At 36.5% G+C, this 26,872-nt stretch overlaps 1 protein-coding gene and 1 long non-coding RNA gene across 7 annotated transcripts; both read left to right on the top strand.

Annotated features, from left to right (window-relative positions):
- The first annotated feature begins 14,197 nt into the window (after positions 1 to 14,197).
- Positions 14,198 to 18,379, top strand: LOC104111110 (uncharacterized). 6 transcript variants are annotated; one of them, XR_011411592.1, is made up of 4 exons: positions 14,198 to 14,600; positions 15,257 to 15,409; positions 16,105 to 16,221; positions 17,654 to 18,379. It is a non-coding gene; the product is annotated as an uncharacterized lncRNA (long non-coding RNA). The 6 variants fall into 6 exon arrangements; XR_011411591.1 differs by having other exon boundaries at positions 14,204 to 14,600; positions 15,257 to 15,371; XR_011411593.1 differs by lacking the exon at positions 15,257 to 15,409 and having other exon boundaries at positions 14,225 to 14,600; positions 17,654 to 17,936; positions 18,055 to 18,276.
- Positions 18,380 to 19,178: 799 nt separating this feature from the next.
- On the top strand, positions 19,179 to 23,207 carry LOC104111118 (xylan glycosyltransferase MUCI21). The gene is made up of 2 exons (XM_009620728.4): positions 19,179 to 19,509; positions 21,787 to 23,207. Exons 1-2 carry the CDS (start codon positions 19,338 to 19,340, stop codon positions 22,995 to 22,997), a joined length of 1,383 nt encoding a protein of 460 aa, XP_009619023.1. The 5' UTR covers positions 19,179 to 19,337; the 3' UTR covers positions 22,998 to 23,207.
- The last annotated feature ends 3,665 nt before the right edge of the window (positions 23,208 to 26,872 follow it).

The raw sequence follows: 26,872 nt of genomic DNA, 5'->3' as shown, positions 1-26,872 counted from the left end.
TGGGAATTTGGGGCAAAATTATGTTTTCCCTTCTGAAGATCCACAAAGGAGGAGGAACGTTACTCTTTTAGTCTCTACCGGATGCAATTTGCTATCCCGTCCGGTGGAGCTTGCTAATTATCTGAAGCCTTTGGATTCAGAAAAAGTATGGTAAAAGATTCAGGCACTCATGGGAGAGTGCTTGTTGAACAATGTCATGTACAACGCCGCAATGATACGTCTTTTTCTTCCTTTATTGCTTTTTCTAGTTTTGTATGAATGTATTGTAAGTTTTACTTCTTCTTGTCTTGTAGGACAATTTTCTTGCTTCTGAGCGCCTTCATAGGTTGATTCATGAAAAGGAAGAACTTACTTTTAAACGGAAGCAGCTTTTGGTGGAACGAGAACAAACTGTTCTCCGCCTCTCAAAACTGGAAACCAAAGCTACTGAGGTCATTGTTTTGGAGGCTCGTTTGCAGCAAAGCGAGCAAGAAGTGGTAACCCTTAGCCACAAAATTGGGCAGTTGAGGGTTAGATTTGATGAAGCCAAGGCCAAATAAGCTGAAGTCTAGGACGCCGTTCTTGCTGCAACCGAGCGCGAGGATATTGATGCCGAAAAAGTAACCAACTTAGAAGCAACCTTGAACTCCAAAATCGAAGAGCTTGCGGGAGTGGAGTGAAACACGCCCAACTAGAAGAGAGGTACAGGAAAACTATCGAGCATACCAAGCTCTTTAGTTCAACTGCTCGCGACCTTGACGTCAGCCTCAAGTTTGCTAGGTCCACTCGGGAAATCCTTTCTGCCGAGGTTTCCCAACTCAAAGAAGAACTTAAGCGTCGAACGACTTCCCTCATTGTTGAAAAACCTTATGCCATGTACACAGCATGAAGAGAAAAACCTTGGAAGAGGCCAAAGCCGGTATCATTGATTTTGATGCCAAAATTGTTAAGGCCCGAGAGCTTGAGTTGGCTGCTAAAAATGGACTCCCGGCGCAGTCTGATGCTCCTGGTTCTTTTGGTTCTAGTTTCCAATTTTCCGGAACTGAAGAGGGATCGAAAGGCGATGATGCTGAAGACCAAACTGGGAATGCGGACCCACCTACATCTCCCGAGAATGCGGATACTTCTCTTCCTCCTGGTTCCGGAGGTGCTGCAGTTTAGCTTTTCTTTTCTTTTTCCCATTTTGTATTTTTACCGTTTTGGCACATTCTTCTAAATAAAGACATAGTTTTTGCTCAAGTATCATTTGAGTCTTACTTTCGTTTGAATATCCATGCAAGTCTTTAACCTTTGCACTTGCTCAAGCATTCTGCGCATGCTTTTCTGTTCGTGCTTTACTATGTGCAGTCTTGGATGCATTCTCCTCAAAGCATTTTGGTTCTGAGCATTATCCCTTTTACGTGAGAGTTTCTATAAGTATTTGCGCAAGTTTACTTTTTGCATCCTTTTTATATGCAACTTCGGGTGTATTTTTCCCCGATGGCATTTTAGATTTCGGGTATAGATTCTTCCAGAACCAACCCTTTAACGTGAGATTTTTTATAGGTATTTGCGCAAGTTTACTTTTTGCGTCATTTTCATATGCAACTTCGGGTGTATTTTCCCCGATGGCACTTTAGATTCCGGGTATAGATTGTTCTGGAACCAACCCTTTAACGTGAGGGTTTTTATAAGTATTTGCGCAAGTTTACTTTTTGCGTCCTTTTCATATGCAACTTCAGGTGTATTTTTCCCTGATCGAATTTTAGATTTCGGGCATAGATTCTTCTAGAACCAACCCTTTAACGTGAGGGTTTTTATAAGAGAGGGCCCTCTTATGTTTACGATGCTCCTATTTATTACGGCACTAACATTTAAAGTACTTGTTTAACTTTCAATTGACGAAGTTAGCTCATCGTTCAGACAAGAAACAAGATAAAAAGCAAAATGATTTCATTTTATTCCTTCTATTTTCAAAAAAAAAATACATAAGCATTTTTCTATGTAGAAAAGAAATTGCCATTACTTGTGGCTATCTTGTACAACTTGTTTCTACGGGGCTGGCTGCGCAGTCCCCGGTCCCGCTGATGTATTTATTTTCTGGATTTTCGTTCCCCGATTGACGTGGCAATCATTGTTGTCATATCCTCATATCATTCCCCTCAGTCTTCAAATGCAGAAAGTGCGAATTGGAACACTGGAAGTCTTGTATCTTCGAAGATTCTACTAATGAATTGCTAGATAATCCTCAACTTGGTAACATTACTTCACTTCCTCTCAGGAATTTATGCTATCGAGCGAAGAAATATCTAACAGCCCTCTAGTGGTTTGTGCTCGCGAACGGTTGGGTAACCTTTGTTCGGTAGCAAACTTAACTTCCTAGTGGAAATTTGCTATCGAACCAAAGATTATTTAACCGTCCCCGGGTGGAAGCTTGTTTGTTTGCCTTGTTATCAAATGTCATATTACCGCTATCTTCGTAGTATACTTTCTGTTGCTGTCTCGTTAAAAACCTTTGCTAGAAAAATCTAATTGAGACAAAAACTGAACGAAGGGAAAAAGAGTGCAGCACATACCTTCCGCTTGAACAATGTTCATCAGCAATAATATCTTTTGAGGTGCGCTACGTTCCAGTTGCTAGGCAACTTGTCTCCATTCTGGTTCTCCAACTAATATGAACCTTTCCCAGTAATAGCTGGAATCCGGTAGGGACCTTCCCACGTTGGACCTAGCTTCATCGCATTGAGCTCCCGGGTATTTTGGGTTACTTTCCTCAAAACTAAGTCTCCTACTTTGAAATAATATAAGTTGGCTCTTCTATTATAATATCGCTCCATTCTCTGCTTTTGAGCTACCATTCTTACACACGCCAAGTCCCTGCGTTTCTCAAGCAATTCCAAGTTGATTAATATTGCCTCGTTGTTCGACTCTTCGTCTGCCCAAAAATATCTCAAAGTAGGTTCACCTACTTTTACCGGGATTAGGGCTTTAGCACCGTACACAAGGGAAAAAGGAGTTTCTCCTATACTCGATTTGGCCGTTGTTTGGTAGGCACATAGAACTCTGGGAAATTCTTCAGGCCATTTGCCTTTTGTCGCTTCCAACCTTTTCTTGAGGTTTTGAATAATCACTTTGTTTGTTTATTCCGTTTGACCGTTTGTGCTCGGATGATAAGGGGAATATGTAATCCTCTTTATCTTCAAATCTTCGAGGAACTTTGTAACTTTAGCATCGATAAACTGTGGCCCATTGTCGCATTCTATTTATTTTGATATTCTGAATTTGCAAATTATATTTTCCCACAGGAAATCGACCACTTCGCGTTTTCCGATCTTCTGATAAGGACCTGCCTCCACCCAATTAGAAAAATAGTCAGTCAAAAATAAAAGAAACCTTACCTTTTCGGGAGCCAGTGGTAGCGGTCCGACGATGTCCATTCCCCATTTCATGAACGGCGATAAGGACATAACAGAATGTAAGGGTTCTACCGGTTGACGTACAAGTGGTGCGTAGCATTGACACTTATCACATTTTCGTATGAAGTCTTATGCGTGTTGTTCCATGTGAGGCCAGTAATATCCTGCTCGTACCAACTTTAGCACCAAAGAATATGCGCCCGAGTGATTACCGCATATCCATTCGTGGACTTCTCTCTTGACATAATTAGCTTTTGACGCTCCTAAGCACCGGGCCAGCGGGCCTTGGAAGGATTTTCTATATAATTGGACTCTCTTAAAGCTATATCGTGCAGCTTTGGCGCGTATTGCCCGTGATGCTTTGGGGTCTTCAGGTAGCTTCCCGTGCTCGAGATAGTTGATTATTTTATTTCTTCAGTCCCAGACCAGACTAGTCGAATTCACCTCAAAGTAACCATTTGTATCCAGGACCGAGCTCATCAGTTGTACTACCATCCTGGATTTCGATCCTTTTATTTCCATTGATGATCCTAAGCTTGCTAATGCATCCACTTCGGCGTTATCCTCCCCCGGGATGTGAGTGATTGACCACTCTCGGAATCGCGCCAAAAGAGTATGGACCTTTACCACGTATTGTTGCATACGTTCTTCTTTGGTATCAAAGATCCCGTAGACCTGATTTACCACCAGCTGCGAGTCACACTTAATTTTGATAACCTCGGAATCAAGTCCTCGGGCCAATTTGAACCCTGCAATCAAAGCTTCATACTCTGCTTCATTGTTAGTTAAATTGATCATTCTGATGGCTTGCTTTAGGGTTTCCCCCGAAGGCGTGATTAAGACTATTCCGAGTCCAGACCTCTTTACATTGGAAGCTCCATCCGTAAATTAGGTCCAAACCCCTGATGTCAATTCTGACACCATTACTGCCTCCTTGGTTGCTAGAGGAAGTAGTCCCGGACTGAAATCGGCCACAAAGTCAGCCAAGACTTGCGACTTAATTGCATTCCTCAGTTTATATTCTATGTCGAACTCACTCATTTCGACAGCCCATTTGGCCAATCTGCCCGAGAGCTCGGGTTTATGGAGGATGTTCCGCAAAGGAAAAGTTGTCACCACGGTTATCGGGTGAGGGCCTCAACTTTCGAGCGGCGACTACAAGAGCTAAGGCCAATTTTTTCAAATGTGGGTAGCGAGTTTCTGATCCCGTTAAAACTTTGCTAACATAATAAATGGTAAATTGCGTACCTTCGTCCCCCCGAACTAAAATCGCACTTACCATAACTTCTGAAACCGCGAGGTAGACTAGCAGTGTTTCACATTCTTTTGGTTTTGAGAGCAATGAAGGGCTCGATAAGTACTTCTTCAGATCCCTCAGAGCCTGCTGGCACTCCGGTGTCCATTCGAAATTTTTCTTCTTTTTGAGCAGTGTGAAGAAGCGAAGACATTTTTTAGATGACCGGGAAACGAACCTGCTCAAAGCTGCTAATCTTCATGTGAGCCTTTGGACTTCCTTTACGTTCGAAAATTGATCTGGGATATCCTCTATAGCCTTGTTTTGTCTGGGTTTACCTCAATTTCCCTTTGTGAGACCAGATATCCCAGAAACTTATCAGTATTGACCCCGAAGGCGCACTTCTCGGGATTAAATTTCATGTTATGTTCCCTCAGGATGTCGAATGTTTCTTGCAAATGTTTAAGATGGTCACCTGCATTCAAAGACTTAACGAGCATATCGTGTATATAAACGTCCATAGTCTTTCCTATTTTCTTTTCTAACATCTTATTTACGAGCCATTAATAAGTGGCTTCAGCGTTTTTTAACCCGAAGGGCTTTACATTGTAACAATATGTACCGAAATTCGTTATGAATGAAGTTTTTTCCTGATCTTCCAGGTTCATTCTGATTTGGTTGTACCCGGAATAAGCATCGAGGAAACTCATCAACTCGTGGCCGGCATGACATCAATCATTTGATCGATATTTGGCAACGTGAATGAGTCTTTTGGGCACGCCTTATTAAGGTCTTTATTATCTACACACATGCAAAATTTATTCTTCTTCTTAGGAACTACTACTACATTGGCTAGCCAGTCCAGATATCTTACCTCTCGGACCGAACTGATTTTAAGAAGGCGGGTTACCTCTTCTTTGACGAATTTATTCTTGGTCTCAGTAATAGGGCATTTCTTCTGCCTTACTGGAAGTATATTGGGATTGAAACTCAGCCTGTGCATAGCTATTTTCTTCGGGATACCTGTCATATCCTCGTGCGACCATGCAAAATAATCAACATTAAATTTAAGGAATTCAACAAAACCAGACCTGAGCTCGGGATGCAGTCTTGTCCCCAAATGGAATTTTCTCTCTAAGAATTCCTTGAATAATGTAACTTGCTCCAGTTCCTCCGCCGTGGACTTCGTTGCGTCCATCTATTCTAGAACTTGGAAATATCTTGGCACCTGATATTGTTCTAACGACTCTGCTTCCGGGCTAACTCCTTCTAGCTCAAAAGTAGGTGTCGTTTCCTGTAATTGCTATGCCATGTGTTCCTTTCCTTTGCTACTGGAAACTGAGATTGCATTCATCTCTCTCGTTGTTGGTTGATCACCTCTTATCTGCTTGATTTCTTTGGGCGTTGGAAACTTCATCAATTAGTGATATGTTGAAGGTATCACTTTCATCTCGTGTAACCATGGCCTTCCTAGGATGATGTTGTATCCCATATCACCGTCTACTAATTCAAAGAGAGTTATTTTCATTACTCCTTCAACGTTCGTGAGTAGCAAGATCTCTCAGTAGGTCGTCACGCTCGCAAGGTTGAATCCAACGAGGAGCTTTGTTGCCGGAATAATACTTTCGGTGAGTTTAGTTTGTTCCAATACTCTCCATCATATGTGTAACGACCCGGCCAGTCGTTTTGAGTATTACAGTTCTGTTGCCCTATTTACTGCTCAATTTATGCCTTACAGTGATTTTATGACTTACCGAATTAGTTGGTTCGGATCCGGAAGGAATTCAGAGTGAAACGAGATACTTAGTCTCATAATTGAAAATTTAAATTAGAAAAGTTGACCGGATGTGGACGTAAGTGAAAACGATCTCAGATTTGAATTTTTATGATTCTGATAGCTCCATATGGTGATTTTGGACTTAGGAGCGTATCCGAAAAATTTATTTGGAGGTTTGTAGAGAAATTAGGCTTGAAATGACGAAAGTCGAATATTTGGGAAGTTATATCGGGGGGTTGATTTTTTGATATCGGGGTCGAAATTCGATTTTGAAAATTTTAATAGGTCCGTTATGTTATTTATGACTTGTGTGCAAAATTTAAGGTCAATCGAGCGTAATTTGATAAGTTTCAGCGTTGTTTGTAGAAATTGAAAGTCTAAAAGTTCATTAGGCTTGAATTGGGATATGATTCGTGGTTTTAGTGTTGTTTGAGGTGATTTGAGGGTTCGACTAGGTTCGTATGATGCTTTAGGACTTGTTGGTATATTTGGTTAAAGTCCCGAGGGGCTCGGGTGAGTTTCGGATGGTTAACAGATCAAAATTTAGACTTAAACAGCTGCTGGAATTTTCTGATATCTGTATCTGATTTCCTTATACGCGATCGCGTGAATGCATCTGCGATCGCGTAGGCTTAGTTGGTCAATATAGGTTTTGTGCTTTGCGATCGCGTAAGGTTAATTGAGGGCTGTTGAGTTTGTGCTTCGCGATCGCTTTAAAAGGGATGCGATCGCGTAGCTTTGAGATTTTGTGAATCACGAACGTGTGAAGAAGGTCGTGTTCGCGTAGAGTAAGTGGAGCGGAAATAGAAGTCACGCATTTTGTGCTTCGCGATCGCGTGGACGAGTCTGCAATCGCGTAGGTCTGTGATGTTGTGCATCGTGATCGCGTGGGAAAGTCCGCAATCGCGTAGGGTTAAATCTGGGATGTGGAAAACTGTTATTCGCGATCGCGTGGGAATGTTCGCGATCGCGTAGAGCAAATGGATGGGTAGAGAGTTTAAGTTCCCATTTTCTATTTTTGACGGATTGGAGCTCGGGAAGAGGCGATATTTGGGAGATTTTCAGAGGAAATAACGGGGTAAGTGTTCTTAACTCAATATTGGTTAAATTACCCGAATCCATGATCATTTTTAACATTTAATCGGTGAATTAAGTTGGAAAATTGTGAAAAACCCTCTTGGTTTAATTTGGAGATTTGAGGGTCGAGTTGATGTCGGATTTGAGTAAAATTTATATGGTTGGACTTGTGGTTGAATGGACGTTCATATTTTATAACTTTTATCTTGTTATGAGGCGTGGGCCCCACGGACGATGTTTGGGCTAAATTTCAGATTATTATGGAAAACTTGCATTTTCTTATGGAATTAATTCCAATAAATTTTATTGACTGAATCGAATTATTTATGGCTAGATTCGAGGCATTTGGAGGCCAATTCACGAGGAAAAGACAGTGCAGAATAAGAATTTCACGGCTTGAGATAAGCAACAATTATAAATCTGATCATGAGGGTATGAAACCCCGGACTTTGTATCATGTGATTATTTTGGAGGTGACGCAATGCTTGGTGATGGGCGTGCATCGAGGGGATCGTGACTTGGTCCATCCCGTAAAAATTGTAAAGTTGAATAACTTGTTGTTAGCTATGTGCTCTCTATGTGTTGTGGAAATTTGACTATAAGTCATGTTAGAAACCATATTTAGGCTATATGTTGGTACTGTTGGGACCCACACAGGTAGTGTACATGTTGAACTATCCGCTTAATTGCTGTTTTGTACTCAGTCACAGTTTACTTGATTATTTTATCCAGTCTCTATTGTTCATTATTGATGCATCATATTATTGTTGTTGGGCTGATTTCATGATTTCTGAGAGCCCGAGAGACTGGAAAGACTTATGACTGAGTGAGGCCGAGGGCCTGATTGTGAGATATTATTATAGCACGTGAGTTGTCCGTGCAACACGTGAATTATCCGTGCGGATCTGGATATTATACTATAGCACGTGAGTTGTCTGTGCAACACGTGAGTTGTCCATGCAGATTATAACGCTTGGACTGTATGAGCCCTCCAGAGTCTGTACACCCCCAGTGAGCGCGGGTACCCATTGAGTGTGAGTGTTGAGGGCTGGGAGCCCAGTGAGTGATTGTTATCCTGAGAGGCTGTACTTGCTTTTCATTTGTTGCTGTATTTAGTTGTTATCTGTCATTGTTGTGAAATTCTTTAAAAGATTTTATATCCGAAATATATGAACTTGAACTGTATAGAATTGATTTGACTTAAACTGTTGGATTTGAAAGCATGTTTATTCTTGCTGGAATTACTGAAAGTAAACTATAACTGTGTAGTTCGTCACTATTTTCAGTTCCTTATTTATTATTGTTACTTGCTGAGTTGGTTGTACTCACACTACACCCTGCACATCGTGTGCAGATCCAGGTGTTCCCGGGCATAGCAGGTGTTGATCCTTTCGCGCAGTTGATTTTTCGGAGATTTTGAGGTAGCTGCCGTATTTCGCAGACCCTGTCTCTCCTTCCCTATCTCCTTGTTTACTGTATTTGGTCTTAGACTATTATAGACCGTATTTTCCCGACTTGTATTCATAATAGATGCCCATGTACTCAGTGACACCGAGTTTTGAGAGTGTTTATATATATATATTTGTGAGTTTTTCTTCTGCTAAATTTAGATATTATGTTTTCAAACTTAAAAGATATGGTGGTTTATTGAGATTGTCGGCTTGCCTAGTATTGAGATAGGCTTCATCACGACGAGTGAGATTTTGGATCGTGACAGTATGATATTAGCCGAACTCCCTAGATCCATTAGAACACATTTAATCTTAAAATCTAACATATTTAAAGAGATTACCAATGCGTCGTTGTGTGGTAACAACAATCTGTCTGCGTCCTTCTCCGTGAAAGTGATATCGTCATCCCGGAGTCTTTTACTATGAGTTATCGATACTTTCGTCTTCTTCGCTGTCGAAAAGGTGACCCCGTTAAACTCATTCACCCCGAAGATCATATTGATCATTTGGCGTGGGGGTTCTTCTCATACTTTCGAAAGTTCCGCGTTGTATCTGTTACGACCATAATTGTTCTTAGCTCGGACACTCAAGAATTCTCTGAGGTGACCATTCTTCAATAGTGTTGCCACCTCCTCTCAGAGGTGTCGGCAATCCCCTGTCTGGTGACCGTTCGTCATATGGTACTCACACTATAAGTTGGGATCCCTTTGGCTAGAATCTGATCTCATAGGTCTCGGGAATCGCGCCTCTTTAATGTTTCTCATAGCTGACACTAGATCCATTATTCTGACGTTAAAGTTGTATTCTGATAACTTGGGGTAAAAAGAATCCCGAGGCCCCGACGTCTCTTTATCCTAGAGTGATCTGTTATTTCGACCACGATCGGTTCCTCTGTCAATGGCGAACTTGTTTGTTGCCCGGAAGTTCCTGCCACAACTTTCAGTCCGCTCGTAAAGCAAAAACCGTCTCCTCGAAGTCTGTCTGTCCGCATCATAGTCATCCTTTAATTTTTCTCTACTCTTCTCCCGTCCTTTGGCTGATGATGTAGAACCGACCTGGTCATCCTCGATCCTTATCTTTAACTCATACCGGTTGTGAACATCTGCCCAAGTTGTTGCTCTAAACTCGAGCAAGCTCTCCTTCAGCTTCCGGGAAGCGCCTGAGCATCTCGAGTTTAATTCTTTGGTGAATGCTTCAGCTGCCCATTCATTCGGGACAACCGGGAGCAATATTCTTTCTTTCTGGAATCGGGTTACAAACTCTGGTAATAATTAGTATTTTCCCTGTGCGATCATGAATATATTGTCCTTCCAAGATTGCACTTTTCTGACCCGGCATGAGCCTTGATGAAAGAATCCGCGAGCATCTCAAAGGAATCTATGGAATGCTCGGGTAATAATGAATACCATGTTAAGGATTCCCTCGTGAGAGTTTCCACAAATTTCTTTAGCATCACAAATTCAATTTCGTGAGGATCTAGATCATTTTCTTTTACTGTCGTTGTGTAGGTGGTAATATACTTCTGTAGGTCTGAAGTCCCGTCATACTTTGGAATTTCAGGCATCTTGAACCGCTTCGGTATTAGTTCTGGTACCGCACTCGGCTTGCATGGTAATTGAACATACTTCTTCGAGTATGGGCCTTTCAATACTGGTGGCGCGCCCGAGATTTGGTCCATGAGAGCGTTTACTTCCTTCATGAACCGTAAAAGTTCATTCTTGAACGGGTTGTTCTCGTTGTTTAGACCAGATCTGCTCCCCCCAGCCCCGTCGGAGCCAACTTCTCCCCTGGGATTATTGTTATCGATTCTCTGCGTTGTTTGGTTTGCGGAAACACCGGGAGGAATTGGATCTTGTCTTTTTGCATTATTCGAAGCCCCCGATAGCGCCTGGTTCAGTTCCGTAATAACCTGATCCTCTCGAGTGAGATGGCCTAGAATGATTGCTTGTTGCTCTTGCAGGATCCTCACTGCATCCACAACATGCTCCTCGTCAGCATCATCAGGAGTTGTCTCTCGAATCTGTCGGGGGTTCTACCTGTCATGCACCAACGTGGCGTCATTTCCCTCATTGCGGGTGTCACTGATTGAATACTCGAAATGAGGCCGATCCCCTCGATTTTCTAGATTGTACGTGTTGTTAATAGTGTTATCTGCCATTTTTTATGATTTTTTCTAAGACAAAAATAATCAAATCGCATTAGTAAGGATCAATTTAATTGCACGACTGTCTAGGCCCCACGGTGGGCGCCTAATTGTTTTACCCGTAAAATGGTACAGTTGAATTTATACGTGGTTTCTAGACAAGTGAACTAATTTGATCCTGCGATAATGCAATAATTGAAGAAATGTATAATACTTAGCCTTGTAATATAGACGAAATAACAAAAATAACAATTTCGGAAATAAAGTTTCCGGGCACAGCAATGATAAGATCAGAAAGCAAGAAAGTAAGATTATATTGAGCTTTGTATAGAATGTAGTATAGGTTTTCCCTAGAAAATTCGTGTCCTACAATGATAACTGAGCCCACTATTTATAGCTATGTTTAGGGAAGGAGGTCCTAGGATCGTGTACTCCTTAGTGTCAATTATGAGGGTCATTAATGAAGACGTAACGGTGGATATAAATGCCAAATTCTCTGTAACGGACCGTCGCTCTTAATGCTGCAGAATATTCTCTATTAAATGCTACATGACGTAGAGCATTTAACACACATTTATGAACGCTATCCTTTCCGGTGACAAGTGGAATGACTGCGTTCGGTCTTCGGTCATTCCTGTCTTGGGTCCCACGTATCCTCTCTTTAGATGATCACGTGTCATATCATATTTCATCCTATACATATGTAATACAATATTACAATAAATCAAAATAGGTAATCAAATTTATTTTTTCTTTACGTAATGAGAAACTTGAACTAACTTAGCAATTAGTAATTATAACAATAAAATATTAGACAAAAATATATAATCTGAACTAATAAGATCTTTAATTGATATGAGTTAGAACGCCTTATTTACGGAATGCAATGACTCTAACAAACTCTACAAAATTTATAAATACGTCAATTATTAAATTGATAATCATACATGAGACATGATAAATACAAAATACATTTGATAATCTTTTAATTTGTAATTATCTATCAGGAATAAATGAACGTCTGTTATCACATAACTTCAAGAAGAGCTTGAAGATTAGAAAGTTTACCTCAAGTGACAACTGAAATTTCATGTCAGACGATTATTCTATCAAAATTTTATGATAAAGAACACATAATACTTACTTCTTTTATAGAAGTATTCAACCCCTTATTCTAAATGGGTTTAGTTTTATAATTTTAGAACGTTGAATCTAATTCTTTTACTTTTTTTTATTATAATTAATCGGAGTTGAAAGTGGTTGAAAGTTTACCTAAATATTTATGAATAATTAATTGGTTTAAGTTTAATAGCAAAAAACAAATTCCTAAAACCGAATAATAGTTCAAAGGGGTCGAAAGATTCCTAACGTAATTTATTGCGTTATTACTTTCCTTTTACAAATTTGATATATTACATAATTCTAATCAGGAAACATTCAATAACTAAATTTTCAGTTAATTTTAAAGTTCTTAATATTAATTAAATGACTATTTACTCTAGCGTGAACTATATTTTTAAAGGTTAAAAAAGATGAACTATATTTAACTAAGGACGATCGTGCTTTTAATATATAGGATACGCGCGATGCGTGTGTATCTTCTATTAATGCATATAAAATTATAAAAAATATAAGCTCTTAAAAATAAGATTTTTAAAAATATAAGCTTTTGAACATGGCAAATATTGAGCCTACTTAGTCAAAAAAGCAGCGGCTGGCCTATCTAACCATGAAAACAACCAAGATAATTATAAAAGTTTAGTATTATATTATGCATCCCATTCGTTTATATTAATTTCGTATCAAAATAGTCATCTAGGTACCATGTATTCTAGACAAGTTGACTACAAAAAGAAGAAAAATTAGCGATCAAATAAGTTATATAGGTAAATAATAAAAATTAATCGTTAATTCTGTTTTGTGACATAATTAGTAACATGTTATAAAGAAAATCCTATTAGCTACTAGATGAATTTAGTAAGTTATTCCTGTTTTGTAAAGTTAAATTATGTAACAAACTTTCTTATTAATAATATTCATTTCATATTTTCATTGCATACTAATGCTTCAAATTAACTTGTCTAAATACACTAACAAATTAAGCTTAAATAAGTCTAACAAATTCAAAATAATACAAATTGTCTCAAATTAACTTAAATACGAATTGATGGAGGACATTCAAGACAACCCTTGATATGCCTCCTTAAATAAACTGTGCCCTCCCACTTTCGACGAACATTAAAGACTACCATGGTTCTTGCACTCAATTTTGCGAACTTCTTCATTTTCTTCTACCACCTCAAAGTGTTCCCAAGCATGTGAGCGCACTCTAAAACCACAGGGCATGATTTAACTTGAAAAATTGAACTTAACAAAAATGGTACACTTAACTTTATAATTATAATTTTTCTTGTGGCTACCGTAAATAATTGATAAAACTTGAAATATTAATTAATTGAAAACTTCATAGCAATAAGCAATTCAATAATCAAGAGGGAAGTGAGAGAGAATTAGAGTAGAAGAAGAGAGCAAGTTGTGAGAAAAAATGAAGAAGATGGGGGCTAGAGGGGGGAGGAGATATTTATAGTATTTAAAAGGCTAAGAATGTAATTTATCAATTATTAAGGGTGAATTTTAGTAAGGGGATAGGCCGAAATGGCTAAAAGTGTAAAAAATGGTCGTTGCCCAATGGTCATTTTTGATTTTGACCGTTGGCAATGATCAGAATTTTAAAAAAAAAAATTACAACATAAACCGGGTTGGACCGGGCTAGAACACGGTTAAAATGCTTGAACGGGTTAGTGGGCTAGACGGGTTCCGGTGCACCGGTAGCCAAAAAAGGTCTAACCCCGTCCAACACAACCCCTACCCTAACCAACCCGTCCCACCCCTTACTGAACCGGGCTGACCCGGGTCAAATCGGGTTGTCAGTGGGCCGGCCCGGGCGATTAACACTTTTATTTTAATATTACTACTATTTATAAAAGACAGTTAAAATGTTTGTCATGGGACGAACACTGGTAAAATAGAAATTATAAATGTTTATTATGGGCAATTTTGTATTTTGGTCTTGGATTTAGCCCTTTCATTCTATTCAATTTCCTTGACACGTAGTTGGTCTTTATTGTTTTGGTGGGGACACCTATCTTTCGCTTCCATTCTTCCTACATCTTTTTGCTGTCACCTTTAAGCACTTCTATTTTTACTCTTTTTCCTGCTTTCCTACTTCTTCATGCTTTCTTCTTCTTCACTGGATTTTCCCTATTCTTAGTTTTGATGTTTTTTTCCTTTTGGTTCTTGGAAAATTGCAAGCTCCAGTCCATGGTTCATTTTCTATGTTTATTATTGGCTGGTGCGTGTAAGTAATTTTTTTTATTTTAATGATAATTTGAGATTTTAATGTAAGATTTGAAATTGTATTTTATGAATTCAATTTGACCAAACAACTGAAAGGCACATAGGGTTTTCTGGAGTGCAAGAAAAAATAGGTGAAGGCTGCAAAGAATCTGCTTCATAGTGATATGTGGGCGGCTCATATAAAGAGGTAACATATGAACTTTTTACTTCCTAAGAAAACTATTAACATTCCTTTTGGGTTACTTCGATTTTTCACGATGATTATCATGGTTTTGGTTAATTGTATTTCAATTTTTATAGTAGTGTAAGGTTTCAGGATAATAACCTTACAAAAATGCTTCTTCTGATTTTCTTTTGGTTTAAATTAGGTTCAATTTGGTTTTACTTTCGTCATGTCTAGTTCATATCTTCTTCTTGCGTGCTTATGAATTTTTTTTTTCTTTTATTTCTCTACCCCTTTCTGTACATGCAATGTTCTAATTTGTCACTGATTTGCATAGATCTAATATCTTATAGATGTTGTCTGTTTAGTTCCTTATCCTCTTTCTTCTACTGTTCTTCCTACTTTATTTTTTACTTTGTTCACATTTTTCCTTGTAATTTTATATAAAGTTTACTTTAAATTACTATGGGTTTTACATGGTCAATATTTATACATGATCTACACTGATACTTAGGCCAAATAAGTCCTTAAGAAAATTCTAAAAGAAAACGAAAGGCCTACTTTAAGATAAATTGGGTGAAATATCCGTACAAAACTAAAAATAGGTATATTTTTCGGTTTGGTTATAGCACATGTAGCGTATGAAGTGCCAACTGATTCCCTCAACTTGCAAATTGCAGGTCCTTCATTTTTACAATAACATGTTAGGAGATAAGGGTGTTGTTGCTTTCTCTGAACTTGTGAATCACTCTCCAATGTTTGAGGACTTAAGGTGTCATTTATAATGATAGAAAGGTGTATACTCCCTTTCACAAGCAGTTGCCAAGTTTGAAGTAAATACTCTTTGCAATAAGTTTGGATGATCCTCTTTAAAACAATAATTGGTACTTGAATTATATGGGATAAAATAATTTATTTTATTATTATATTACAATTACTAAATTTCATGGTGTGTTTATGTGAAATCCTTGCAAAATTCTGTTGTTAGATTATGAATTTTCTATTGAAATTAAGATGCATGTCATTACATATACTCTACATTCTCACTTGCTCCTGTACCAACAGGAAAGGACAATGTGTGGATATTTTGCCTAGGGATCATTTTTTATGAGTTGCTTTATAATGTTTTAAGCAAGCCCATGACCCTCCTTTTTAAAACAAAAATTAAAATGGGGAAAAGTCACTTGGATCTTTAGTCTTGCTATTCATCTATTACTAGCTGGATTCTCACTAACTTACTAACTTTTTTCATGTATATGTATATCTCTTTCTCTGGTTGTGAACAGAAATACAGAATTATGAACTATCTGACTATGTTTTTTTTCCCCTTAAGAAAGACTACTTTATCATCGACATTTGTATATCAACAAGAACCTTTGACGGTATTTTACATGTGTGTTACATTGACAATACATAGCACTATGCACTATAGATCTATATTTGTATTATAGTTAGGCTGCCCTTTTTTAGCAGTCTTCTGAAACTTTGACTTATTAATGATTCATATTTTGTTGATGAAATATTTCAGACTGTACTAAATTCCGCCTACCAACAGAACATGACAGATAAAAACGACAACTGTTGTTATAGGCTTCTCACCTCAAGAACCATCTCCACAATCAACAACGGAAACTTAAATGGAAATGTAAGGTTTCCTTCAATGTCATTTGATTTTGTATGGATAACACTGCATAATGATTGTCTGGTATGGGCAAACCTGCAGAGAAGAGGTTACACCTTATGCAATAGATGTTACCTTTGCCTTTTTTTTGCACTGTCCATTTTTATCTCAACTATCTGATGTGGTTTTTGAGTGAGTTCAAATTTAATTAAGATGAATTTGCTTCATATTTGCTATTTTTACATCAAAGTGCTATTTCTTGGTGAAGATCAAGCAACAAACAACAAATCATTTATTATAATTAGTAATATAGAGAAGACTTTTCATAAAATTTCCATCTTTGGTAGCTATCTATTCTTCATTGTCCTTTTATTAATCAAGTACTGCTCACCTGCAATCTTAATTAGCTTTTGAAGGAACATAAATTTGTGTGTTATCAGTTGTTTAAGATTAATTGAACTTGGTAAGACACAATTTGAAGCTTGGCTAACAATGAAAGGAAAATATTTCTCATTTCCCTTTGCTTATGTTAAATGATTCTGCCCTTTTCTTTATCAAGTAAGCATAAGTCATTATGCTTTTACTGATTACTGGTACATATTAGTTTTAGCATGCTTTATTCTTTCATCACTTGCACTCGAACCAGGTAATCCTAACATGGTTATGGTACTTGCTTTAAATTAGGCAAATAGTTAAAAGCAATTGAAGTTGCAGCACAAGTTAGTCTATATCATTCTTTCATTGTATCATAATACTATATTTCATACACGCTAATCCGTAGAAATATAGAAAGAGATAGGTCGTGATTGTATAGAGTATAGTTTATGATTACACTGGTATATGATTTTTTTACAATTAGCAATAAAATGCTCCACAAAAAGGTACATAGAACAAAGCTCCAATTTCTTATCAACCGACAATAATATTTTTACACACTAACAGAAGGATTTTTACGCTAGACTATAACGCTGAGCAATCTGTCTTTCTCTAAAGAACATTTCCCCATACATTAGATGATTAAACTGAGAACCTTTTAATAAAAGAGGCATAGATAATTGATTTTAAACATATGAATTCCTAGATTGCTATGAGTCTTCTGGAAGCTCATATAATAAATATCTAACTGGCTAAGTAACTCCAAGGAAAATGTTGCCTTTCCTGTAAAGTAAGAAGGATAATTGGAGAAAGATGGTATATGATGCTTGATACTTCCATGCTAATAGAATGAGATGGTAGCACATTAAATTTCTCAATTATATGTTTATGTTACAAGGGGGTCCATATCAGGATAGCTTCATCGGCGAAGGTTGAATAGATCATTCCAAGGCAATGACTGAAAGAAACTTTAGATGTTACTTGTGACACACACACACACACTTTTACTCTCCTTTTTGGGTCTTCTATTCAGTGCTTCATACTTTTAGTTGTTTATCTTCTTACTCTAATCATCCTAAAGCATTTGTAGTTGCAGGTAATTTGAGAGTTCAAAAGGAAAATGATTTGAGATGGTCGAATATGGACTTCCACCAATTTCTCAAGTGCAATGATTAGAAAAGTTTTGTTACCTTAACAGTTTCCCAGTACTCTTTGCTAAATACCTTAGCTAGACTCAAATCAAACTATCCAACCCAAGAGGTGCTACCAGCAGCTGGCTGGGAAGGAATTCAGTGGCGAAGCTACACATTGGTAAGGGTGGTCAACTGACTACCCTTTGTCGTGAAATTACATTACGTATATAGGTAAAATATCATGTTTTAGAGGTATATTTACATATATTGAACACTCTTTATCGGGAATTTTTTTTTTACTTATTTCAAATTTAAACACCCTTGAGGAAATTTCTGATTTCACCACTAGGAAGGATGATGAGAAAGAAACATAAGCCATTTGGAACACTGTAGCTGTCTGCCTGGACATTCTTGAAGGAATAACAACGGATTGCCGAACCGTCAATATGAAATTGTTGTATATTGCTGCATCTGTTGTTTTGCTACGTTTTGTATCTTTTGTAACTCAAAAGATGTAGCAGCACCTACTTGGTGTTAATTAAGCATTGATTATTGAAAAAATATTTTGAAATTTGTTGTAGTGTTGGGCTCGTGCTCCGCACAGGCTGCAGGCAACTAGTAGTATAGATATGTTAGAAGATAATCTCATCGAACAAGATTAGTACTCCACTATTGTATTGTTCTTGTCCACTTTTAACTGGAGTGACTTTTACCTAAAATTGAAAGGATCATTACTCAATAGTCCCATTAGATGATTCGAAAGATGATCATGTTATGTGATAGACAAAAGACTATTGATTTGGGAAAAGAAATTAATGTGGTGATTATTTTATAACTAACAAAACATCGAGTTGTCGCAATCTTGAAATGATGAACCTCTCAATTATAAGAGAATAAATTAGGACGTTGAGGAAGGGAGTTTGGAGCAACGGAAAAGTTATCTCTGTGTGGCTTATAGATTACGAGTTCGAGTTGTGAAAGCAATCATTAATGGGTAGACTGTCTACATCATACACATGGGATGCGGCCTTTCTCCGGACTCTACGTTAATTCGGAATACTTGGTGCACTTGCAGGCTGCCTTTTTTATAAAATAAATAAATTATGACGTTGAGAAAATTATCCACATTCTTGTTGAAATTGCGCTCTTTAGACCGACAAATTAGAAGAAACAATTTAAACAGGATGAAAGACATAAATAAATAAATCCATGCATGGAAATCTAACCTATATATGAATATTGACGTGAATGATGCCAAAATATATTTGAGCTTTGGGAAGTTGAAGTTGAACCCCATTTATTTGAGTTTTGTCAACAACTTGAAAGCGATATATCCAGATTTTCTTCCCCAAGTGTTTCTCCTTTAATTTCTCTTCTATTCTACCAAAAAAGTCCCAATCTTTCTACCTCGTTTTGCCAAGTGGACAACTCAACCTATTCAAAGTATGACCATATGCTTTTCTTTTCTTTTTATATATTTTCTTTTGACAGATACGACAAAAGACCTTATACTATATATATGTAGCTCAAATTAGAACAATTTTCTCTCTTGTCATGCATCTCCTCCTCTTCTTCTTCTTCAAATAAAGAAAAGAAAGTAAAAACCCCTCCATTTTCCTTCCCATAGCATTAATGAAGATTAATTTGGTGAAGAAAAGAGCTTCAAAGCCAACAATGGCGTTTCTGGGACTCATGCTTTTCGTCTTAATGATTATAATGGTGGGGCAAAATCAACTTTTCTTCTTCTCCAGACTTCATTCTTTTATTGACTCAACCCCTCGTACAATCAGTCATAAACATGGAGGTACATATGCTTGTCTTTCTCATTTTTCAGAGTGTTCAAGTGTTGTGCGTACATTGAACGGTGTATAAAAAAATATTTTATACAAACAGATTACTTCAAAGTAGCATGTAAATTAATTGGTAACCTAGGAAAAAGATAATAACCTACTATCACAAGTTGAACAACACATATCATAATATAAATATTTTTACGCTTACAGTATATTTTTAATTTAAATCCTTTTAGAAATCGTTGATATTTGCTGGAAAAGCTGGGAGAAACGTGCAGCTAATCCTAATTTACGGAGCATATTCATGAGTTCCTCAAGTTTAATGTTTATTTACAATTTTTAAGTTATTTTAGGATTTTACTTGCACGTTCGGACTTATTTTTAGTGTAGAGGGTCATCAGATCCCATTAACCTCGTAAAAAGTTATATATATATATATATATATATATATATATATATATATATATATATATATATATATATGTTAAAAATAGTCTTATATTTTGTTTGGAATCTTTAAGATAAAAAATGGACTGGAGCACTAGTTGAACAATACACTCATGTGCTCAATGGTGGAGCCACTTTATAGGAAGGAGTGTCAAATGACACCCATTGACGAACAAAATACATTGTGTAACTAGGTAAAAAAATAAATTATATATAAATATATTATGTATTAACTTCTTTTAATTTTCTGATATGTTTAATTTTATATATTTTGTCTATCCCTTCGACTAAAATTCACTACGTTCAATGCTGCATGGTTTGCTGCAAATTATACTCCTTGTTTGAATTGTCTTAAAAGTGAGTGAAGAAAGTCTTTAGTAATGTGTCTATTTGCTCACATCCCAACCAGTCTTACTTTCCGCGATTGCTGCAAATTGCAATCTCCCACCGACCCTCTCTCACGCATCCGTTACGGAAAACTAATTCTACTTTTTGTGTTTATTTTTTAAATTCTCTATTGCCTCACTAATTTACTAATCGCAATATGCATCGTGTAAGACTATTAAAATGGACGTGCTCTTATAAAAATTCAGAAAGTCTAATTCATGGCTGATAATTAAAAATTAGTCATAATTTCAAAGTTAATAGAAATTTAGCTATTTTTTCATGTAAAAATAAGAAATGAGAAATGACACCCTTAAAATTCTAAAAAGATTTTAGTATAATATGCTGGAGTTCGAATTCTTTACATATGAGATTCCGACATAATATGCTGGAAGTTTATATGCAGGAGTTCCATAATCCAACATATTATGTTGTAACTTTTCGTGTTTTAGCTAGGGTATTTTTGTCCAAATTTTATCTCTGCATAAACTAATACTTCCTCTATTTCAATTTAGATGACACATTTTCCTTATTAGTCTGTTCAAAAAAGAATGACACATTTCTACAATTGAAATTTAATTATTTTACCGTTAATGAGAAGCCTTTATAATCGTACAAATGTCATTGTCCACAAAACTTTTACCCTTTAAGCTTTTAAGACGATAAGTTTCAAAAGTCTTTTTCTTCTCTTAAACTCGTCAAACTACCTCGTCTAAATTGAAACGGAGGGAGTAGTGATTTTTTAATGACTTGACAAATATTGTCTATTATTTTTTAATTATCAGTCCAAAAATTTACTAGCACATGCTATTTGTACAAAAAAAAATCATTTCTAAAGCCCGAATTCAAGATATCTCTGATCAAGGGTGAAAAATTCTCATTTTCCCCACATCTTTGGCGGTAGACACCACAATTTGAGAGCCTAGTGACTTTCATGCACTGACGATGCAAAAAAAAATAAAATCGGTGTACTTTAATTAATTTATATTATCAGTATACTTTAAAATTGCAACCATTATTTTAACTTTTATACCAATGTACTAGGTTCCAACAGGGGGAAAAAAGCAAAAAATTAAATAGGATCTTGGGGCTTATACCTGTGGGGTACCGAGCTTTTCAAGAAAGATAGGTTAGAGAAGTATTGCATCTGATTTTGCCTTTTTAAAATTGGACCAAAGAGTAGCGCTTTGGCACTTTTATACTAGTCTATTTTTTTGTGTTTTTTATTAGTACTGTATTAATAAACTGTTATAAGATTCATATTCAAGGTATTACTACGTACTAATAAAATATTAAAAAAGGATTTCGTTAAAAGTAAGTCTTAACAAAAGAATTTGTCGATGGTTTTTTCTTTTTTTTTCTCTATCCTACTCTTTGTTTTTTCCTCAAAGAAAATGACTAGCCAACATGTAAAGTTTTTGACAATCTTTCTTTGGTTTTGTCTTTTAATTTCAAAGGTTCTTCAGTACAAAAATCCAAGTCAATAATCAGCTGCGACAGGTCTCATTATTTTTATGATATTTGCTCAATCAACGGGCCAACAATTTTTGACCCATTTGAGTCAACTTTCTCTGACATGGATCCAACCAATAAGAATAACACAAATATCACAGTTGAAAAGATTAGGCCCTACCCAAGAAAATGGGAGAATTTCACAATGGGCCGAATCAAGGAAATTACTCTAACTACAGGCCCATTAAGCCCAACATGTTTGATCCAACACAAAGCCCAAGCTCTTGTATTCAGTGTGGGAGGGTACACTGGAAATTTTTTCCATGACATAAATGATGGATTCCTTCCCTTATTTATCACTGTTAATTCTTTGTTTCCTAATCAAGATTTCATATTTGTAATCTCCAAATTGGAAGATTGGTGGGTCCAAAAGTACAAGGATTTATTACAAAGCTTTAGCAAACACCCCATCATTAATCTTGACAAGGAGATTAATGTCACACATTGTTTTCCTAAAGCAACACTTGGCCTAATGTCACATGGTTTTATGACCATAGACCCAAAATTAACACCAACCTCCAAAACCCTAATAGATTTTCATAAATTTCTAGCTACCACATATGGCGCCGGTCATAAACCTCTAAGAACCCTGTCTCAACCTCAGCCTCAGCCTCGACCTCAGCTCGTGCTGGCAAGCCGTAACGGAAGTGTTGGACGTTTGATACTGAACCATGACGAAGTAAAATTAGTCGCGGAACAGATTGGTTTCGAGGTGATTTTGTTCGAGCCGAGAAAAAACACATCATTGCATGAATCATTTGGATTGATACACTCAAGCCATGCAATGATTGGTGTGCATGGAGCAGCACTAACACATGCATTATTTCTACGTCCTAGTTCAATATTCATTCAAATTATTCCAATAGGAGCAGAAGGAGTTTCAGATCTTTGTTTTGGGAAAATAGCCAGGGATATGAAGTTGGTTTATGAGGAATACAAAATTGGAATTGAAGAAAGCAGTTTAGTGGACAAATTTGCAAAAGAAGATAGTTTGGTGCTCAAAAATCCAAAGGCTCTTCAAGAAAATGGTTGGTCTAAGGAGATTATGGATATTTATCTTAGAGAACAAAATATAAAGTTGGATTTAAATCGCTTTAGGATGTACTTGAAGAGAGCATACAGAAAAGCAAAAGCATTTATGGCTGTTAATGGATAGTGATTTTTAAATTATATATTTTGTTAGTATAATATAATAAGGTTGTTCTTCCCCTCTATATTTTTCCCTTTACTTTTACACATTCTTGCAAGTGTAAAATAATTTACCGACGGGGGGAGCTAGAGTCTACATACGGGTTTGAAAAAACCTAATACTTTTTACTTAGATCTTGTATTTGTATTATTATGTATTTAATATATGTGTAATTATTCTGTGAACCATTAACTAAAATGAGCTATAAATTTGGTGGAAAATTTAGAACTCATAAACTTTAAATTTTGGCTCCGCCTCAGTCGGTATTTTACCTCATATTTTCTCGTACAACAACAACAACAAACCCAGTATAATTAAACAAGTAGAGTCTGTGTAATGAAAATAATGAAAATTTTACCCTATATAAGGTTGGTTTGAATTTCAACATTTTTCATGAAAGAAAAAGAAATGTTTAACGTTTAAGTTTTGGGGGTAATTAGAATATTACGAGTATAATATTATCCTTAAAGATAGTTTGGGTTCACTTTTACACTTTAACCATTCTTTATTTCAACTTTTACTCTTAGACCACAAGACTCTTGTACCATGCTGTTCGTTGGTTTGCAGTTTCAAGCATAGGAATTAAATTAAAGTAATCGTAGGAGATTAGGATATTAGGAATTAAATTAAAGAAACAAAAGTTGCACTATTAAATGTCAAGTTCTGATAAATATAACAGATAAGGCAAAAAGATAAAAGCAAGCAGATCAACTGTTTTCTGCTTCTTTTTGTTTTGATTAGAACCTGATACCTTTAGTTAAGAGGGGAGAGATCTTGTCTATCCTACTACGACCCTTAAGGATAACAATTTTCTACTTCTTCTCTACCTTAGTGCAATAATTTGATAATAGTCTATAGGATAATCAGAAGTGATTTCAGAATTTCAAATTAATAACACAAAATTTCACGTTTTAACCATGATTATAAAGTGAAGTTAAAAATATAATTTCAATTTTGCTATTATATAAATCTATTTAAGAAAATAAGACAGTTGAATGTGATTGCATCCACCGTCACAACTTGCATCCGTCCAATACTATAGGTGAGAAAAATAATGTGAAAGATGCCTCAAAGCATAGATGCCCTTGTTAGTGCTTTGCACTTTTTTGCGATAAGTACATAATATTCTAACGAGTGTATCGTGGCGAATCCAAAATTTAGATTCTATGTGTTCAATATTTTTAATATTAAAATCATTATATATTTTAAGTTATGGGTTCAAACCTACCATTTATTGTAATTTAATAAATTTTTACACATAAATTTATGCTTTGTGGGTTCAAATAAATCCGGCGGTCGAACTCTACATCCGCCTCTGGTTTAAATGATATATATATAATTTTATATTATTTGTTATAGCAGGTAATTTATCTTATTTTTAAGAATACAAATCACAAATTTTAAGAAATCTTATTTGTTTATATCTTTTGGAACCTAATAATATATATATATATATATATATATATATATATATATATATATATATATATATATATATATATATATATTTTATATTATTTGTTATAGCAGGTAATTTATCTTATTTTTAAAAATACAAATCACAAATTTTAAGAAATCTTATTTGTTTATATCTTTTGGAACCTAATAATGTAAAAAGAATTTACAATGGCTGTCTGTCTAATTTAAACTCTATTTTAATATGCATCTATCAATTTTACGACAGAAATGGATAAAGGCGTATTCTTTGTTCTCTTCCTTTCATTTTAATCACATGCACCGTTCGAGTCATTTTCTTTCTTTAGAGTTGCTTTTTGAAAATTTTGATGACTTTAAACCATAAAAGTAATGGAGAAAGAGAAATTAGAAAGAAAAGAAAAAAAAGGGAAGATCTTGTATTTACCAGAGCAAAATCACATGTGTACTTGGCAATGGCGGACCAAGGATTTTTATCAAGCGGATTTAAAATACAAAAAAATAAATATACAAAAGCGTCAACAAAATAAATTATTAAAATGACTGGGTTCGAACTCTGGAAAAATGTTGTATATAGGGGGGAAAGTATCTTGTGTAGCTGACTGGGTTCGAACTCTGGACATCTCAGAAAATTTGAACCCACTTTGCCAATGGGCTGGACAATGCCTTTGTGCTAAGCGGGGTCAACAAACGATACATAGCAGCATTTTCTTGAAGAAAGGTAAAATATACCTATATACGCCGTGTTATTTTTCGACGAAGCGGGTTCATATGAACCCTCTTGACCCCACGTGGGTCCGCCCCTGGTACTTGGTGTATAACCTCGGCAATATCTTCTATCAAAATTCCAAATCAACCCCCATCGCTAAGAATTGAGTATGGCATTCCTATGCAATGAATATATCAGCCAATGACGTTAGTAAGAATTGTGAGCAGCTATTGGATTTCTTCTTCGCTATCCACCTTCTGTCTTCCTTACTTTCTATCTTATCTAAACCTGTTGTGTTTTCCAAATCTTGTTCAAGTCCATCCAAGTTCGATTACTAATATGTTTACCCGAAAAACGGATAGAGTTGAATTTATACGTAGTTCTAAGGATATGTGGTATAACTTGACACAAATCGTAAGAGTAAGTAGAAATATCGAATATTGATTGTAAAGAATGAAAAATAAGCAAAGTTGAAAAGAAGATGATTTATGGATTAAGCAAGATGAATCAATCTATGAAGCTAAAAAAGGATAATTCTTCAATATGGGAGTATATGATATCTGAGTTACAATGTATGCAAAACTTGATCCTTTACAGAAATACAGCCATCCCTTTTATAGTGGGGGGATCCTACTTTAGATATAATTAAAAATACATAGTGGGGAACCCATGATAAATCAACTTTTTCCTAATTCCCGCCGAGATTCTCTCCCTTAGTGCGGCTGTAACGGCTCTTATCTATGAGCTCGATCTTGATCGGACTCGGTATTGGTCGGTTTCCAGTTTTAGAGCTCGATGCGGGTTTGAGCTCGATGCCGACTCGGGGTCCGATATTGACTTGGGCTCGGTATTGGTTGGCCTCTGGCTCTTAAGATCGATTCCGTCGCTTCTCATCATGGTTCGATTTGGACTCGAGCTCGATAATGGCATCGAGCTCGATATTTAATCTGACTCCGAAACTCGAAGCTTGTTCGTGCCTTCTTCAAATCTCACCTCGATATTATGAAGATACCCTTCGGTCCATCTTCACCAATCGTACGAAGGTTGAAAATGATTTTTACCGTATACAGATAGTCCCCTCGTTTCTCGGAAAGGATGTGGTGAGAAACGATATGATTTCCCAACGGCTCGATCAAATATACGCTGACGTTTGCATCAAGCTCGATCATGACGTACGTGATAGCTGTCCCACCGGTTTAGTTTACCAAGGCATTTAATGCGTGTCAGACGATGGTCGGCCACCATTGATATTGAACCGACGTTGCTCAATCTATAAATAGCCCCTTTCTTTACCATTTATCACTTTTGCATCTCCAATCTCCAAATTTTATAAAGTTCTTTCTTGCATCTTCTGAGTTTATCTGTAAATCTGTGATTTTTCACTGCAAAATCTTTCTTCAAAAACACCAAATCTTTGTTACCTCCTTCTATTTTCGATCTTTAAATCCAAAATGGCGAAAACATCAAAAATCATTCCTCAAAAAGAAAAAGCTTCTTCTTCATAGTTTGCCGCCGATAAAACACCGGTGGAGCCACGGCCTGAGGAGTATATTCCCGGGGAATGTGTTCTTACTTCTGATTTCAAGGTCGATAAAGGCTCGTCAGTTCCCGGTCGATGTGAGCCAATATCGAGGTATATGTGCTCGATAACCGAGGGGCATCTCGAGCAGCTGAGGAAAGACTGTAACTAGGAGAAAAT

This window comes from Nicotiana tomentosiformis, chromosome 10 (assembly GCF_000390325.3).
Source record: "Nicotiana tomentosiformis chromosome 10, ASM39032v3, whole genome shotgun sequence".
Lineage (NCBI taxonomy): Eukaryota > Viridiplantae > Streptophyta > Magnoliopsida > Solanales > Solanaceae > Nicotiana > Nicotiana tomentosiformis.
This window is presented reverse-complemented; position numbering and strand designations above follow the sequence as displayed.

What these genes read in the sequence shown, in the direction of transcription:
- LOC104111118 (XM_009620728.4), top strand. Translation starts at nt 19,338, where the DNA reads ATGAAGATTAATTTGGTGAAGAAAAGAGCTTCAAAGCCAACAATGGCG. An exon ending in AATCAGTCATAAACATGGAG is followed by an intron (nt 19,510 to 21,786) that starts GTACATATGCTT and finishes TTAATTTCAAAG; the next exon opens with GTTCTTCAGTACAAAAATCC.